Source organism: Malaclemys terrapin, chromosome 8, assembly GCF_027887155.1.
Source record: "Malaclemys terrapin pileata isolate rMalTer1 chromosome 8, rMalTer1.hap1, whole genome shotgun sequence".
NCBI classification, from domain to species: domain Eukaryota; kingdom Metazoa; phylum Chordata; order Testudines; family Emydidae; genus Malaclemys; species Malaclemys terrapin.
The window spans coordinates 72464535-72483249 of record NC_071512.1 but is presented as its reverse complement, the minus strand read 5'-3'; the positions used below and the strand labels follow the sequence as shown (position 1 = coordinate 72483249).

General features: G+C 39.1%; 1 protein-coding gene across 3 annotated transcripts in view; it reads right to left on the bottom strand.

Moving 5' to 3' along the window:
• The window catches only part of CDC14A (cell division cycle 14A), a 125683-nt gene that overhangs the window by 42633 nt on the left and 64335 nt on the right, over positions 1-18715 (bottom strand). For all 3 annotated transcript variants that reach the window (XM_054037281.1, XM_054037283.1, XM_054037282.1), the window contains exons 6-8: positions 10621-10687; positions 9139-9201; positions 4460-4547 (exon numbers count right to left, since the gene is read on the bottom strand). In XM_054037281.1, the coding sequence (XP_053893256.1) occupies positions 4460-4547; positions 9139-9201; positions 10621-10687 (218 nt within the window). The remainder of the gene's footprint in view (positions 1-4459; positions 4548-9138; positions 9202-10620; positions 10688-18715) is intronic.

The window sequence follows — 18715 nt, the reverse complement described above, 5'->3', positions numbered from 1 at the left end:
AGAAGAAAAGAGACCTGTCCTCCATGCTTAGAGTGTTGCTTTGGCAGTGGGGTGGGAAATGAGCTGATCCTCCTCAAATTCAAACAAGCAATTTAAAGTACCTGACTATCTGCAGCTTGAGGATTAGAGGATCAGTGAGGAGTGAAGCCTTAGATGACAGAGGGTGAACAGTGTGGGGAGCAAAGCAGACAAAGGTCATTGATGGTAGGGTACTCCATGGAACACAGTGAGCATCAAAAGCTAGTCACTTTGGCATTTTGGAGGGACCTCACACAGCCCACATTTATTCCCCTACTGCCATTTATTCCACTCAGTGGAGTTAAACCAGTTGTAGCCCTCGTGGGAAGGCTGTTGATAGGCTAAATGGAAGTACTGTGAATTGGTAGTGGGTTCCACTCACTATGAACCTGAGAATCTTCTGTTGATCTGGACAGGTCACTATATGAAAGTAAATCTCCTTTAAGTTGAGGCCAGCATACCGATCCCTTTGTTCTAGGGAAGGAATAATGGAAGCTAGGGTGGCCATTTGGACCTTTTTTTATTCAGGTATTTATTTAACTCTCTCAGATCTAAAATAGACCTGAAACCATCTTTTGCTTTGGGAATAAGGAAATAGCAAGAACAAAAACCCTTCCCCCTGAGAAACAGAGGAACTTACTCTATGGCTACAGCTAGAAGGAGAGATTGAACCTCCTGCTGAAGAATGGTCTTGTGAGAGCGTCCCTGAAGAGCATGGAGGAAGTGGGACAGAGGATTGGGAAAACATATTGGAAGGAATAGATGGGACTGTAGGAACTGGCATATTGCCCTCAACAAACCGGTCAAAAATGTGTTTTTAGAATGGACTGCTGGACAAGAGGAATCTGCTGCCACAAAGGAGGAGTAAGGAGGTAGTTGTATCCTATAATTTCTGCCCTTTTTTCTCAGCAAGTCTTGCAGCTGAGGCAAAAAGCTTCCTCTTTGTCGCTGGTGTATAGATTCCAAGCAACTTCAGGGCTGCCCTGGAACCTTTTAGACTACATAGCTTATTGTCCATCTTTTCCAAAAAGAGGAAGGGACCTTTAAAGGGCAGATCTTGAATGGCCTGTTGTATTTCAGGAGAAGACCAGTAGACTGCAGCCATGAACACTGCCTCATAGATATGGCAGACACCATGGAACAAACTGCTGAATCCGCTGAATCCAATTGATCCTGACCATCTGCTTGTCCTTCTCCACCATCACACTGAACTCTTGCCTGGAATCTTCCAGTAGCTTGTCTTTAAACTTCATGACGTTTTCCCAGAAAGTAATCATAGCAACTCAGAGGAGTTTGCTGGTTAGTAACTGTAAGTTGCACCCCTCCTGTTGAATAAAATTTACAGCCAAACAAGTCCAGTCTCTTCAACTCCTTCCCCTTTGGTGTGAACACTTGATGCCCCTATCTCTCCGGCTCATTAGCTACTAACACCACCAAAGAGCCTGGAGCTGGGTGAGAGTAGAGGTGTTCAAAACCCTTAAGAAGGGACATGGGATCTCCTCTCTGCCTGTTTCACTGTAGGAAGAAGGTAAGGAAAGGAGGTAGGGGTCTACCAATTGCTTCATTAATTGGGAGTGCAACTCAGGAGGCTCCCATCGAAGCTAATTTATTCACTAGTTTGTGGCATTTCTTGCGGACCTCTTCCCCCGAATGTCTAACACCAAAGCCACCCTTTTAAGCAGTTCTTGGTGAATCCTGCAATCCTCCAATGGTGGTGAATCACTCACCATCTCTATAATCTCACATGGATTGTACTGCCTCTTACGTGCCAGAAACATAGAGGGCATCAATACCACATGCTCTTGTAGAGCTGGTATAGGAACCATAGTCACTGGTACCAGCTGAAACCATTCCTGGACTGCCAGGGATACCTGTTCCAAAAAGTTGAGTAATTCTCTAGTGGCTGCATATGCCTCTGGTGTCATTGGTATCAGAACTAGGTCTTGAATCTGAACTTTTTGCATAGGAACATCAGGGATCAGCCTCGATGGACCAGGAACAAATTCCAGAGTCGACAATCCCCCCTTTCTAGATGAGGAATGCTCTGGGGAATGCTTCCCCTCAGTCTCTCTCCCAGAGCCTTAGCCTCTAGGTGGTCTTGGTACCAATGCTCTTTCTGAACAGAGTACCAAGTCCTTGGAAGATATGGTTCTCTTCTTTGGTACTGGGGTAAAGAACGAGGTGCCAAAGACATCTCAGGTAGTGTGCTCCAGACTGAAGGTGCAGCACTTGGAATACGCTCTGAACCCAAGGGCTCTGATGGAGGGCAGGGTGCCATCTCCATAAGGAGACACTTACATCTGGCTGCTCTATCTTTTTTAGAGTGAGGCTTAAATCCTTTATTTGTCTTTGATGTGGGATTCCCCCAACATTTTAGGCAGCTGGAGTGCAGCTTGCTGACCTGCATCAGCCTGCTGACCTGCATCAGCCTGGCACACAACTTGCAAGATTTAAACAACAGAGTGCAAGGCATGGCTCTGGTACTAGTACTGAGATTAAAATTTGGCCCAAAAAGGACCTAAAACTGAAGCCTATCACTAGCACTAACTACTGCTAAGAGAACAAAACAATTATATACCAAAAGTGAGGGAAAACGTTGCGACAGCAAGACCAGAAGTGCTCTAACAACCATCACAGTGGTAAGAAGGAACTGAAGGGCGGTTGGCTGCAACTCCATATTCTTATACCTGCATGCAGTGGTGTGCGATGGTGGAGAGCACTTGTGCCACCCCAGTGGATATTGCTGAGGGATAAAGTTCCCCGACAACTGCGCATGAGGTACATACATACCTACAGTAGAATAGATATGTGCAATCACTCGAAGAGCTCACCGACTTTGCAATGAGAATGCAGGTTAAATCACTCAAGCAATTACAGTCCTTCATTGCCTTGCCACAATGCCTCTGTATGCCCAGAAGACAGACAAGTTCTATAATTCACTGGGAAAGCGTTAAAGAACGGCTCAGCTTACTCCAACACAAAGAATCATGAGATATGCTCCCATAAGTCCTGGTGACACACAGGTGGCTGCAGCACCAGCAAGGACACAGTAACTTTGGGATGGCTTTGCAATGTGGCTGCTCACACCCTCTGAAGTATTCAGACTTCATACGATGGTCCAACCTTTTCAGTACTGTGGGCTGCATTCGTAGCTGTGTAAGACCTCCGCAGGCAACGTACATGAACAAAATAGTGTCTTCCATGAGGCGTGACCTTGCACGTTCAGTACGTGGAAGGTCATGTTGTGCAGAGGATGCCATTTTGCTCTACAAAACGGTGTCCATGCAGCATGATCTTGCATGCACCATACATATGAGGTCATGCTGTGCTGAGGATGCCAATTTTGTAGAGAAAAATGGTGCAGGGCTGGATGCTTTTGGGGGCTAGGCACCATCATCCTGAGGGTTGGATCCTTCCCAGTGGCTGCCAGTTGAACCACCCCTCATCCCTCCACTCCAGTATTTTAAAGGAGCAACTTATAAATCACATCTGTGAAAGTACCCACTGCAGGCAATGATTGTAACTGAAAAGTTAAAAAAAATGTTTTTTCTCAGTTCATGTACTCAATACATTGACAGTACTTTGCGGTTTCCGTTTCCCTGTATAGCTAATCAGTTTCCATTTTAATTTGTATGCGTGTTTTTATTAAATATAGCAGCTGGAAAGAGACCATTAAAATTAGAAAGTGTGACTTGAAAAACCACATAGATTGGCAGGGAAACTGAAGGGTAGGTGTAGCAAAAAAACTACCTGTAACCAATTTTTTAAAAACTAACTAGATTTCTAGTTGACTCTTCCCCTTTAAGTAGTATGAATAAAAATCCCTTCCCCTCTCAATCAGGTTTCACCTCCTTGCTCTCTCTAATGTTATAAAACCTACTAGTTTCTCCATCATCTACAGAATCTTCAATAGGCAACACCTGAATTTCTAATGTAAAAACAAGCATTTTTAAACCCTTCAGGGCTTTTTTATACAATATAAAGAATCTGGTCTTGCACCCTTTTTTCTTCATTTCCCCCTTTGTAGTTCACCTTTAATTCTGCATAGAAGTGAGATCAGTTGTCAGTTTCAGGAAGAAAAGTAGGAAACCACCTCAAATTTCTGAGTCACTTACTGAGTGAATTCCACGGATCTCTCCTGATTGTCATTGAATGAAATTAAGTCCTATGATGTGAAAATTCTATACCAAATTCTAACCAAACTGACAAAAAACAAAACAAAACAAAAATAAACACACAAAAAACATCAACCTATCAATCCACTTACTGGAATCAATGTAACTTTGGTTTTTTTTCAAACATACTCTAACCCTTATCTACTCTCTTCACAAATACGCCAGAGATTGGAAATAAAGACGAATCATATTAAGGAACAGCAGGGTTATAAAAACAAAACAAAACAAAACAATGTTTTGACATATGATTGACAAGAAGAACGTACCATTTTCAATTTTGGTTTTTGGATGAGGTCCACTAAATGCTAAAAATTTTCCTGGAACAATCCAGTTGAAGTCACCATTTTCTACCCGCTATTGAGCATTTTAGGAGAGAAGAAAGGAAAAATATTTTAAAATTAATGCACAACTGTTAAAAATCTATTCCTGAATAATACTTTTTTTTTAAATAACTGTATCCTCTCTATAGAAATCATATGAGCGAAGCATTTCAGACGTAACTATTTGGCTCAGAAAATGGGAGAAACCAGCCATATATGAAGCTATTTGCCAGAAATTTACACGATAGTAAAGGTAATCTTAGAAAAGCCTACTTTGGAGAGATCTTCAAATAGGCAAACCTTTCTACCCCTGACCTAAGACATTTCTGCATTATCAAAGGCTATGGAAATCTGCCACATCATTAACAATGGCAAAAAGGGAATTAATAGTAAACAAATTAAGACAAATTAGCTCTCAAAATAATAATTTCCCTTTTTCCTTGTGAAAGTTGTAATCCATGTACTGGCATGGCTCTGATGAGTCAGTAAACAAACCCAACTATAAATCAATAAGAGGATATTAAACGCTGAAAGAGGGTTTTCTTTAAAAGAAACTACAAGATTGCATGTTCCTCTAACACGAGAAACAAAAGTATTTTGTTTATTTTTAAACTCAGGCTTCACAACTAATCTGTAAACCTGGAATTCTTCCATTGCTCCCTCAGCTGGCCAAATCTGAAAACATCTCTCAGACACATAACCCAAGGCTTCCCTAATCTCTAATGCTTCTTAAAAAAATTACAGATGGGTTCATTCCCAGTTTGACAATATAGTTGCTCTACACGTGACATTTTTTGCAATGACACTCTGTTTGCATGTTGTATGAAGATTTTTATATCATTTATGAGTAGATGATATATTCAGTAGACTAGCTCACCACCCCACATAAAATCTCGCCAAGTAAAAAGTTCTGATTATGTCCATCACTGTAGGTAATTTGTAAACTATTTGCCTGGCTACCCCATTACAATTGACTCCATGGTCCTCCCACAAGTAAAACTCATGCTGAAGTAAATAGGAGCATAAGGACTGGTGGCCTGACTTCTTACCTGGCAAACAGCAGAAACAAACAAATTTATACCAATGTCTGTAACCTCAGTAGATTGAGCAGAATTTTATATAAGAACGTTTTTCATTTGATAACTCAATGTTGTCAGCTGTATTCATGAATACTGAATTCTTTGTACTTCAAAGGGACATCATCCACACCTCAATTTTTAACCTACCTGAACAAATATACAGCTGACAGATAACTGGAGATAGCTGATAAGAACCTAAAATACCATTATAAATTCAGTATTTTCTGTCTAATTCAATGAAAAGGGAACAATCTATAAGCCTGGACCTGTGTAGGACAATGAAGGAGAATTGGTTTCTACATCCATTATTCTTGCATATCTGTCCGTTTAAAATTATTCTTAAAACAACTCCCACATCTACACTACAAGTCATTACATTTGTGACCGTGCCAAAAAAATACGTGTTTACATTTTTAGCTTCACATACTGGAAGTATCTGGACTGAATAAATACACACAGCAGGTTAGTTGGTGTGCATGCTCAGTGTTTAAACTGGAGAAGTGCAAGTATAAAGGTAAGTGGCATTTGGTTATGACAGAGTTGAGGAGAACTGGAGAAAGGAGAACACAGACACTTTTTAAATGGGCAAACCTGAAAGAATGCAAGAAGAGAAAATTGAAGAGGGTCCCAGATTCTCATTTCTTTAAGTAGGTCAAAATTAATCCAAGGCAGCAGTGTTCCTTTAAATAACATATTCCACATTCTTCAAAAGTGAATAATCTCAAATGTAAACATTAACAAAGAATGGAACACTTTGTACACAGATTACTAGTTTATACTATTATGTACACACCGTGCTAGAGAAACTTGACCGGGCATGTACATATTCCCAAGAACCTTCTTTTTTCAATCAACTATCTTTTGTTTTTAGAACAAGCCTTTTACTATAGTATACAAAGAGTAAACAGAATAAAGATTACTTGCTCAACATAAAATATAGTAACTATAACAAAAAATGCTGAGCAATGCAACAAAGGCTGCTGTCATGGAGAACAAAATTGTGTATCAGTCTATACACAACAGCACACTACTGCACTTAGAAAAACCTCTTTCAAAATTTTTTAAAATTGTGGGAACAGCTAGATGGTAGGAGGGATGGGAGAACTCAATTTGGTGAATGCTGAATGTTCAATACGGAGTTCAAGGTTTGTCTGTCATTTTACTCCCTGCAAACTAAAAACTCAACTAACTTTTCCATGGACATTCTTCTTGCCCATTTCCTACTGTCTCTTGTACTTCAGAGGGATCTTAACTCATCATAGAATCACAGGACTGGAAGGGACTTCAAGAGGTCATCTAGTCCAGTCCCCTGCACTCATGGCAGGGCTAAGTATTATCTGGACCATCCCTGACAGGTGTTTGTCTAACCTGCTGTTAAAAATCTCCAAGGATGGAGATTCCACAACCTCTTTAGGCAATTTATTCCAGTGCTTAACCACCTTGACAGTTAGGAAGTTTTTCTTAATGTCCAACCTAAACCTCCCTTGCTGCAATTTAAGCCCATTGCTTCTTGTCCTAACTCAGAGATTAAGAAGAACAATTTTCCTCCCTCCTCCTTGTAACAACCTTTTATGTACATGAAAACTCTTATGTCCCCTCTCAGTCTTCCCTTTTACAGAATAATCAAAGCCATTTTTTTCAATCTTCCCTCATAGGTCATGTTTTTAGACCTTTAATCATTTTTGTTGCTCTTCTCTGGTCTTTCCTCAATTTGTCCACATCTTTCCTGAAATGTGGTGCCCCGAACTGGACAATACTCAGACTGAAGCCTAATCAGCACGGAGTAGAGCGGAAGAATTACTTCTTTGTCTTGCTTACAACACAGTACTCCTTCCTACGCAGTCATTTCCCATTTTGTATCTGATTGTTCCTTCCAAAATGGAGTACTTGGCATTTGTCCTTATTGAATTTCATCTTCAGATCATCAGATACTTCAGATCATTTCTCCAGTTTGTCCAGATCATTTTGAATTATAATCTTATCCTCCAAAGCATTTGCAACACCTCCCAGCTTGTTATTGTCCATAAACTTTATAAGTGTACTATCTATGCCATTATCTAAATAATTGATGAAGATATTGAATAGAATTGATCCCCACTCATGCCCTTCCAGCACAACTGTGAACCACCGATAACTACTCTCTGGGAATGGTTTTCCAACCAGTTATGCACCCACCTTATAATAGTTCCATCTAGGTTGCATTTCCCTAGTTTATGAGAAGGTCATTGAGACAGTATCCTAAGCTTTACTAAAGTCAAGATATACCACATCTACCACTTACCCCCATCCACAAGGCTTGTTACCCGGTCAAAGAAAGCTATCAGGTTGGTTTGACATGATTTGTTCTTGACAAATCCATGCTGACTGTTACTTATCACCTCATTATCTTCCAGATATTTTCAAACTGATTGCTTTATTATTTGCTGCATTATCTTTCCGGGTACAGAAGTTAAGCTGACTGGTCTGTAATTCCCCGGGTTGTCCTTATTTCCCTTTTTATAGATTTGACTTTTCAAAGATAATCACTAATGGCTCAGATATCTCCTCAGTCAGCACCTTGAGTATTCTAGGATGCATTTCATCAGGCTGTGGTGACTTGAAGACATCTAACTTATCGAAGTAATTTTTAGTTTGTTCTTTCCCTATTTTAGCCTCTGATCCTACTTCATTTTCACTGGCATTCACTACTTTTAGACGTCCAATCATGACCAACTTTCTTGGTGAAAAGTGAAACAAAGAAGTCATTAAGCACCTCTGCCATTTCCACATTTTCTGTTATTGTTCTCCCCTCCCCCCACATTGAGTAATGGGCCTACTTTGTCCTTGGTCTTCCTCTTGCTTCTAATGTAGTTTTAGATAATGTCTCTGTCATCTTATCTCAAATAAATTAAACAGCTTTTAATGGAGTCACAGAGACTTGTTTAAGTTAAGCACTTCTACAAATCTTTAGACTTATTTTATTTAAGCCTGCTCAACTGCAGCACCACACTTAAAAAAGGACACCAATGCCTCTGTGCTCGCTACATGAATGATTTTTTAAAATATAGCGTTTTCTAGAAATACATACAGTAGTACATCAAAGCACTGGATAAATTTAAGTAAGGTGGCCTTTTTAATAAGCAATCTCCAGAAGAGATTTTGGTATGTATTCAATTTAGTATTGAATACACCACTGGTACATATACACTCTACCCCGATATAACGCGACCCGATATAACACGAATTCGGATATAACACGGTAAAGCAGTGCTCGGGGGGGAGGGGGCGGGAGCAGCACACTCTGGTGGATCAAAGCAAGTTCGATATAACACGGTTTCACCTATAATGTGATAAGATTTTTTGGCTCCCGAGGACAACATTATATTGAGGTAGAGGTGTACCAGTTTTAACTTGTACTACTCATTTACATTGGTCAGAATACAAAAATAAAATCCCAAGTCCAACACTACAACTGATTTCTATTTATGCACGCATTCTAATTCATAGCATGTGCCACTGCACATGCAAGTCTAACATACTTTGAGCAAAAAATTAAGATATACAAACCTCATAGTGTTCATACTCATCCACGTCAAATGTCTTAAAATCAAAAAATCCATGCTGAAAGGCCTAAAAAAAATAATAATAATAAAAAATGTTTTTGATAGTTTCTTACATAGGAGACTGATCATAATAGTCTATTGTCAGGCCTTTGTATTTTGTAGCATATTTAAGAATCAACAAAATAAAATTGCCTGAGTTTAAAATTTTTAAAAATCCAAAAGTTTATACTAAGAACATTGAAGCTTGCACATTTGAGCAAATCAGAAAACTCAGAACTTTAAGTAACATTAAGGTACCACCTGCCACTTTAATTCTACCCCCTTATACATATAAGTATGGTACAGGTTTTATTTATTTATTTATTTTTTAACTTTTTACTAAGGCAAAGATATAATAAAATGATAACATACTACATCATACATTACTTATTCAGGATCAGGTTAATATTTAAAGAAGCTGACTATATATTCTGGTTTGCTATCTGGGGAGTCCTCAAGACCCCAGATTATCCTACCAGTCCAAAATCAGAAGGTAAATAACCCCCCCAAATATATAAATTTGTAATAATCTCACTTTTAGGACAATCTCCTGATTTCAGGGGGCCTGACTCATGTTTTTTTAATTTTTGGTGCTGACAATCCTGTCATGTGTTTTCTAGAAAATACTTATTTCTTCAGTCCCATGCATCATCACTGTACACTGAATCCCTAATAGAAAAGAACACTTACCTATACATTTGACTTTTTTTAAAAACTAATTTCCTCGAGAAGTTTGACACAAAAATTATAAAGTGAAAATCCAGTTTGAAAACCGTCAATTGAAAATGAAGAAATACTCAAGTCAAATTGCTGCATAATGGTACAACAAAAACTAAGCAAGTTATTAAAATTGCATTACCATTTTCCTTTTTCAACAGTTTTGGAAAGGCTGGGAAGCTATATCAAATCATAAAAGTCACTGTTCCAAGAATTTTATTTAGTACAGGTCATAAAGGTAATACTTGTAATAAAACTGGATTAAGCATTGTTAAATTTTCTCACCATCATTCACAAATACTGTGTTAAAGATAGTATTTTTGAAATACCAGTTAGATTAAATAATTTTAATTAAATCTTAGTCTACTTTCTCAATAAGTAAGGATACTGACCTCAGTTATTCCTTTGTAACTATTTTTAATTTGAGCCAACAAATTGTTACAGAAACTTTTCCACACAGAAGAGGTTTGGTGTACATACAAGTTCCTACACATCATCTGATCTTCAGAAGTCTGTAAAACTCAGGTGGCAGCCAACTAGTAAATCAGTAGTTTAATACTTTCTCCTACTCTCTGCATTTAAAGGAAGTCCTCGTGCTTTCAAGTTTTGTGGCAGGGTATGACTTTTTCCAGGAAATTAAAACAAAACAAAACAAAACCCCACCAGATTTCTAGGTAATTTTTTTTTTAAAAGAATCATTGTATTTTACAGTAAGGAGATGTGCTATTACCTTTTTTATTCCCTGCAAGCAATCCAGGATTGTGAGATTGTATGTGCAGTTCCCAAATGAGGCATCCCTAAAAATTTAATACAAATTAACATTAACATGTACTGGACAAAAGTCAGTCAAGAAAAAGCATAATCATAGCAGCATTATTACATCAATTTATTTCATAGTTATTCAATTCTCATGTGAAAGCTCAATCTAGTTAGCAGAAAACATCACTTACAAATATGAATATGCCAAGTATCTTTCTCTACACCAAGAAACTCAATTTCTAGTAACTAATGTTTAAATTATCTTTAAAAAGTAAAATAAAATTATTTCATCTCAGTGGTAATACATTTTCAGGAAGCACACAAGTACTGCTTTGTGATAGATTAATTCTCTTCGTTACATATGCAGCAGTGCTTAGCAGCCTCTCCACACACACACACACACACACACACACACGTCTTTACCGTACCATGTGCAAGAACAGTAGCAGTCTTGACAAGAGACAACAATAAACAAATGCATAACAGAAATCAGAAACAAGTCTTAATTTCTGTTTTTAATCAACCCAGATACCTAAGGAAGAGGGGTGAAGATGACCACCAATTGGCATTTCTTCTGAAATCTATTTCACTTAAATGTGTCACTGAAGATACGGTTAACAATTATCCTGACACACAACGTAACTTTACCAGTATGGCAAAAATGTAGCTCCTCTTAGTGACATGAAATTATATTCAACATCAAGCCAGATATTTAAAAAAAAACAAACCCCCAAAAACACAAACACAAAATGAGTATTATTCAAAAGCTACACTGAACACACTCGTAAAAATTGCCAAGCAGAAGTGAAAAACATTTTTTTTTAACTGTTCAACAGTTTCATGGAACATGTATAAATGGTTTCCCATCTTAATACTTTGAGACAACTTACTTTTCCATAATGAACTCATAAACAGGAAGAAATAAAAGGCTTTTCAAAATGCAGCCATAGTTTAACAAATATTTTTCCACAGACATACTGCCAAAACATTAATACCACATATTCTAAATTGGAAATTTTCACACTATTCATCCTGTAGAACCAAGAGACCATTATAGAAGTGTAGACATGTAGTACATTATTTTTGCATTATGAGCACATAAATGCATCCCTAATTTGCATATGCAATGCTCAATTTGATGTATTGATTTTTATCTTAATTGACAGTAATACATGAAGACTCATAGACATTAAGGTCAGAAGGGACCATTATGATCATCTGGTCTGACCCCCTGCATGCTGCAGGCCGCAAGACCCTTCCCTGGACTCTACCGTTGAAGTCCCCAATCCTGTGTTTTAGTGACTTCAATCGGCTGAGACCCTCCTGCTAGTGATCCCTGCCCCATGCTGCGGAGGAAGGCGAAAAACCTCCAGAGGCTCAGCCAATCTACCCTGGAGGAAAATTCCTTCCCGACCCCAAATATGGCGATCAGTAATACCCCGAGCATATAGGCAAGAGTCTCTAGCCTGACCCTTGTTGGCCATTATGCTGTTCATGTACCATTGCTTGGTTTTCCTTGGCTACTATGTTTTATCATTAAACCATTCCCTCCATAAACTTATCCAACTTAATCTTAAAACCAGACAGGTCCGTCGCCCCCACCGTTTCCCTCGGAAGGCCGTTCCAATATTTCACCCCTCTGATGGTCAGAAACCTTCGTCTAATTTCAAGCCTAAACTTCCCCCCGGCCAGTTTGTATCCATTCGTTCTCGTGTCCACATTAGTACTAAACTGGAATAATTCCTCTCCCTCCCTTGTATTAACCCCTCTGATATATTTAAAGATAGCAATCATGAAGGCAGGGGTAAGGACGGAATTTGGTCCACTGCTTATTTTACTAAATTAATGTTTCTGTCTATCTGTTAGTTATCTGTAATTTTGTAATGTTGCATGACTTAGAGCACTAGGGGCAACCAACTGTCAGAAAAAAAAAACCAGGAACTACAAATAACCTTGCCATATTCAGAGCTAAACCCATCTCTTTCCCACAGTAATATCCTCATTGTTCAGCCATACTGAAGAACGACAGGAGGCACTGGATGTGGTTTAATTGGGTGGCAACTTTATTCACTTAAAATATCTATTGTACAGTGCAGGTCATCATTGCTTCCTTAATCATTTCCACATAATCCTCAACCAAGTCCAGCTACTGCATTGCTGGGACTCTCGTAAGAGAGTTAAGGGGGCTAGAAAAAGAGGGGGGCTGGCTCCCCCTTGTACCAGACTTAGGATCCCCAAAACTCCACTTCCTCATCTCCCTTAGGGATGTTTTCCTTTAAATCATTTTCCAATCTACTTTATCCAATTACCAAGTCCCTTCCATAATGACACTACACTCTAAACCCCCTTCCCCCACCACAAACCCGCAGTGGGGAAAGTGAAAAACTCACCCCTTGGCCAATCTGCAGTGGGGGAAATTTTTTTTCCCTCCAGTCCCTGAGGAAAAAGGGGCAAGTAGTATAATACCCACTGTGGGTCATGAAGGAACCCAGGTTTTTTTTTTCAGATTTTATGGGTCGGCGCTGTGGGTGCTGCCAGCCTGATCCAGGTAAAAGATAGCTTCTCTGGGACTAATCAGGGTATAAATGCCCCAACTTCCAGTCAGCTGGAAGGACAGTGGACCTTCCCTGCCCCACAATAATCACCTGGGTCAGCCGCTTCCTGCTCCTACCTGCTTCTGGGTAAGCTTTTCCCCTTCCTCCTCTGCTGGTACCAATAACAACCCCTTTTCTTCCAACCTGCCAAACAAGGACCCCACTGCATACAGCTTTGGTAAGCACATTCTCCTAGGCTCATTCTCATAAGGGATTATAAAGGAAGTAACCATTTGCCTCAGCCATACTTGCACCAGGTCAATATAATTGATTGATATAAATGTCTCAAATCAGAACATCCATAGTTAGGTAAGATGAAAAATTTAGGAGAAACATTCAGAAACTTCAGGACAGCATTAACTGCCTGACGTTAGATGATCTTCCCTATAGACAGGTTTTCCCTAACTGTTCACCGAAGAGGACTTTCGCAACCTTTTCTGAATCATAGGGCTGGAAGGGACCTCGAGAGGTCATCTAATCCTGTCCTCTGCACTCATGGCAGGACTAATTATTATATGGACCATACCTGACAAGTGTTTGTCTAACCTGCTGTTAAAAATCTCCAAGGATGGAGATTCCACAACCTCTTTAGGCAATTTATTCTAGCGCTTAACCACCCTGACAGTTAGGAAGTTTTTCTACTAATGTCCAACCTAAACCGCCTTTGCTGCAATTTAAGCCCATTGCCTCTTGTCCTATTCTCAGAGGTTAAGAACAATAATTTTCCTCCATCCTTTTTGTAACAACCTTTTATGTACTTGAAAACTCTTATGTCCCCTCTCAGTCTTCTCTTTTCCAGACTAAACAAACCCATTTTTTTCTATCTTCCCTCATAGGTCATTTTTTCTAGACCTTTAATCATTTTTGTTGCTCTTCTCTGGACTTTCTCCAATTTGTCCACATCTTTCCTGAAACGTGGCGCCCCAACTGGACATAATACTCCAGCTGAGGCCTAATCAGCACGAAGTAGGGTGTTAGAATTACTTCCTGTGTCTTACTTACAACACTCCTGCTAATACATCCCAGAATTATGTTCGCTTTTTTGGCAACAGTGTTACCCTGCTGACTCATATTTAGCTTATCGTCCACTATGAACCCCAGATCCCCTTCCGCAGTACTCCTTCCTAGGCAGTCGTTTCCCATTTTGTATGTGTGCAACTAATTGTTCCTTCCGAAGTGGAATACTTTGCATTTGTCCACCCCACCATCAACCTCAGCCTGGACCAGTCCACACAAGAGATCCACTTCCTGGACACTACACTGCAAATAAGTGATGGTCACATAAACACCACCCTGTACCGGAAACCTACTGACCGCTATACTTACCTACATGCCTCCAGCTTCTATCCAGGACACATCACACAATGCACTCTCTACAGCCAAGCCCTAAGATACAACCGCATTTGCTCCAATCCCTCAGACAGAGGCAAACACCTACAAGATCTCTATCAAGCGTTCTTAAGACTACAATACCCACCCAGGGAAGTGAGGAAACAGATTGAGACGGGTACCCAGAAGTCACCTACTACAGGACAAACCCAACAAGGAAAATAACAGAACACCACTGGCCATCATGTACAGCTCCCAGCTAAAACCTCTCCAACACATCATCAACAATCTACAACCTATCCTGGAAAACGATCCCTCCACTCTCACTGGCCTTGGGAGGCAGGCCAGTCCTTGCTTACAGACACACCCCCCCTCCCCAACCTGAAGCAAATACTCACAAGCAACTACACACCACACCACAGAAACACTAACCTAGGAACCAATCCCTGTAACAAACCCTGTTGCCTTCTCTGTCCCCAAATCTGCTCTAGCGACACCATCATAGGACCCAACCACGCCATCAGGGGCTCATTCACCTGCACATCTACTAATTTGATATATACCATCATGTGCCAGCAATGCCCCTCTGCCGTGTACATTGGCCAAACCGGACAGTCTCTACGTAAAAGAATAAATGGACATAAATCAGACATCAGGAATGGTAACATACAAAAGCCAGTAGGAGAACACTTCAATCTCCCTGGACACTCAACAACAGATTTAAAAGTAGCCATTCTTCACCAAAAAAAATTCAGAATCAGACTTCAAAGCAAAACTGCTGAGCTACAATTCATTTGCAAACTTAACACCATCAATTTGGGCTTGAATAGGGACTGGGAGTGGCTGGCTCATTACAAAAGCAATTTTCCCTCTCTTGGTATTGACATAAGAATAAGAACATAAGAATGGCCCTACTGGGTCAGACCAAAGGTCCATCTAGCCCAGTATCCAGTCTTCCAACAGTGGCCAGTGCCAGGTGCTCCAGAGGGAATGAACAGATCCTTCCCTTGTCGCTCATTCCGACCTTCTGCAATCAGAGGCTAGGGACACCATTCCTGCCATCCTGGCTAATAGCCACTGATGGACCTATCCTTCATGAATTTATCTAGTTCTTTTTTGAACCCTGTTATGGTCTTGGCCTTCACAACATCCTCCGGCAAGGAGTTCCACAGGTTGACTGTGCATTGTGTGAAGAAATGCTTCCTTTTACTTGTTTTAAACCTGCTGTCTATTAATTTCATTTGGTGTTATGAGAAGTAGTAAACAACATTTCCTTATCTACTTTCTCTACAGCAGTCATGATTTTATAGACCTCAATCAAATCTCCCCTTAGCCTTTTCCAAGCTGAAGAGTCCCAGTCTTATTAATCTCTCCTCATACGGAAGCTGTGCCATACCCCTAATCATTTTTTTTGGCCCTCTTCTGAACCTTTTCCAATTCCAATATATCTTTTTTGAGATGGGGCGACCACATCTGCACACAGTATTCAAGATGTGGGTGTACCATGGATTTATAGAGAGGCAACATGATATTTTCCGTCCTATTTTCTAACCCCTTCTTAATTATTCCCAGCATTCTGTTCGCTTTTTTGACTGCCACTGCAAATTGAGTGGATGTTTTCAGAGAACTATCCAGTGGTAACAGCTAATTTAGACCCCGTCGTTTTATATGTAAACATTTTAACTGACACTTCCTCATCAAGTATTGGGAGTGGACAACATCCACCCTGACTAAATTGGCCTTCAACATTGGTTCTCCACTTGTAAGGTAACTCACTTCTCTTCATGTACCAATATATATTTATGCCTGTATCTGTAATTTTCACTCCATGCATCTGAAGTGGTGGGTTTTTTAACCCACAAAAGCTTACGCACAAATAAATCTGTTACTCTTTAAGGTGCCACCGGACTCAATGTTTTTGTGGATACAGACTAACACAGCTACCCCCTGATACTTGCATTTGTCATTATTGAATTTCATCCTATTTACTTCAGACATTTCTCCAGTTTGTCCAGATCATTTTGAATTATAATTCTATCCTCTAAAGCACTTGCAACCCCTCCCACCTTAGTATTGTCTGCAAATTTTATAAGTGTACTCTCTATACCATTATCTAAATCATTGATGAAGATATTGACCAGAACTGATCCCTGCGGGCTCCCACTCGTTATGCCCTTCCAGCATGACTGTGAACCACTGATAACTATTCTCTGGGAATGGTTTTCCAACCAGTTATGCACCCACCTTATAGTAGCTCCATCTAGGTTGCATTTCCCTAATTTGTGTACTAGTCTCTGATTGAGACAGAATAACTGACTAGAAAGACCTCTGGTCTGTCTTATCTGGTAAAGCAATTCCTATGGTCCTTATTAAGCCGGATGTGTCAGAAAATACAGAACAAAAAAACAGTTAAAGCAAGCCTTGATTGCACCTCATAATACAGTGTAGCTTCCCTTTTTAGCTGGCTACTATTTTATATATATACGTACACATTTTCATGTTTTAAGAGAAGAAGAATATGTATTCTGACCAGAAGGAAATATATTTAGTTGCAAATATAATGGCATGTGTTATCTTTGGGGAAAAGTTTACTAAAGAAAAGTAAAAATGACAGACTGCTTTGTGCTGCATTTCAAGTGAGTTAAATATGAAGTTAAACATAAAAAGTATCACTAGATTGTAAAAAGCATGTTTATTTGAAATAAGTTTTAGCATGGAAAAAAAAGAATTTGAATAATTTCATTGTTACATTAAAATATTTAATTATAACAAAATCATTTAAAAATTTTGAGCTTTCAAGTTTTCTCGATAAAAATCAAAATCTCTCTCGATAAACTTCAAAATACGCAGAAAATAATGAATTCTGTTATATAAAAGGAGATACAATTTTGATGGGGCTAAAATGTATAAAAAAGTATTGGAGAAGATAAACACAAGTGTATTTTAGTATTATGTCTGTTGAGAGACAAAATGAATAGGAACATACATATGGATATACCAAGAAAAAATTCCTGAACAGAGCAGCGGTAACGGAAAATGTATTATACATGGAGAAGGTAATGAAGCGGCAAAGCTAAGAGAAAAGGACAAAGTGTTTTTGTAAAGCGTTTACAGAACTATGTAATGAGTGGTGGTGATTAGACTTGTTTTGCATGAGTTATTATACTACAAATTGTGCACACGACTTTTTTCATTTTATTTTTATTCCAAAACATTCAATTACAAATAGCATATAATTCTGGCTGTATTAGTATGTATACAATAACCAACTATTCCTCCATCTGATAAGCCATCAGATACTGTGGCAGAGGCACTGAATTAATGCTTTATTTTTAAGAATCCATTGTGCATGAAGGAAGTGTCATGACAGCTGATTTAGCTAACTGTAGCAACCCAAATAATTTGCCTGTTACATTTTAATGCCTCGATGAATATAAAAATTTGCTTTATCTCATTACTTATGTCAGCTCACATAAAAGTCAATAGCTCTTGTATATTTGTAGATGAAATGCATGCAGTAATGAAATGTGACAACTGAGCAAGTTTAACAAAGTTACTTTTCTTCGTTTCATTTTACAAAACTTATTACCCTATCAACATAAGCAAAAACATATTTTCAAACAATAGTTGCATGAGGGTAGATTTTCATTAACTACAACTAAAGCACCATGCTCAATCTAAAGATTCAATTCCTAAACAAAGTCATAAGACAGTGTTTACTGGAATAAAATGTTTAATTACTCACAGCATTTCTTCAGCCTGACAATGAAATGGTGAGAGAAAAAGAGAACAGGAGAAAACTAGGATCAAAGATCAAAATGGAGAGAGCAAAACTAATAGCCACCATGCATCTCATACCTGTGACAGGGGAGGAACACCAAGCAATCCTGTCAGAAAACAGGAATTGGAATATTTCCTGTTTTTCATACACATAAGGGGAGATATAAATTATCAGCCTTCTTAACAACCCAGACAAGCAGAGGCAGCAGTGAAAAGTATGAACTCTGGAGAGCTACCTGTACTATGGATAGATAAAAAAAAAAAAATCATGAAGCCACCTCCCTATTAACTAAATAATCACACACTGTCAATTATTTCTATTAAATGCTACTAGAAGATGCATTTTACCCTGTTTCCCCGAAA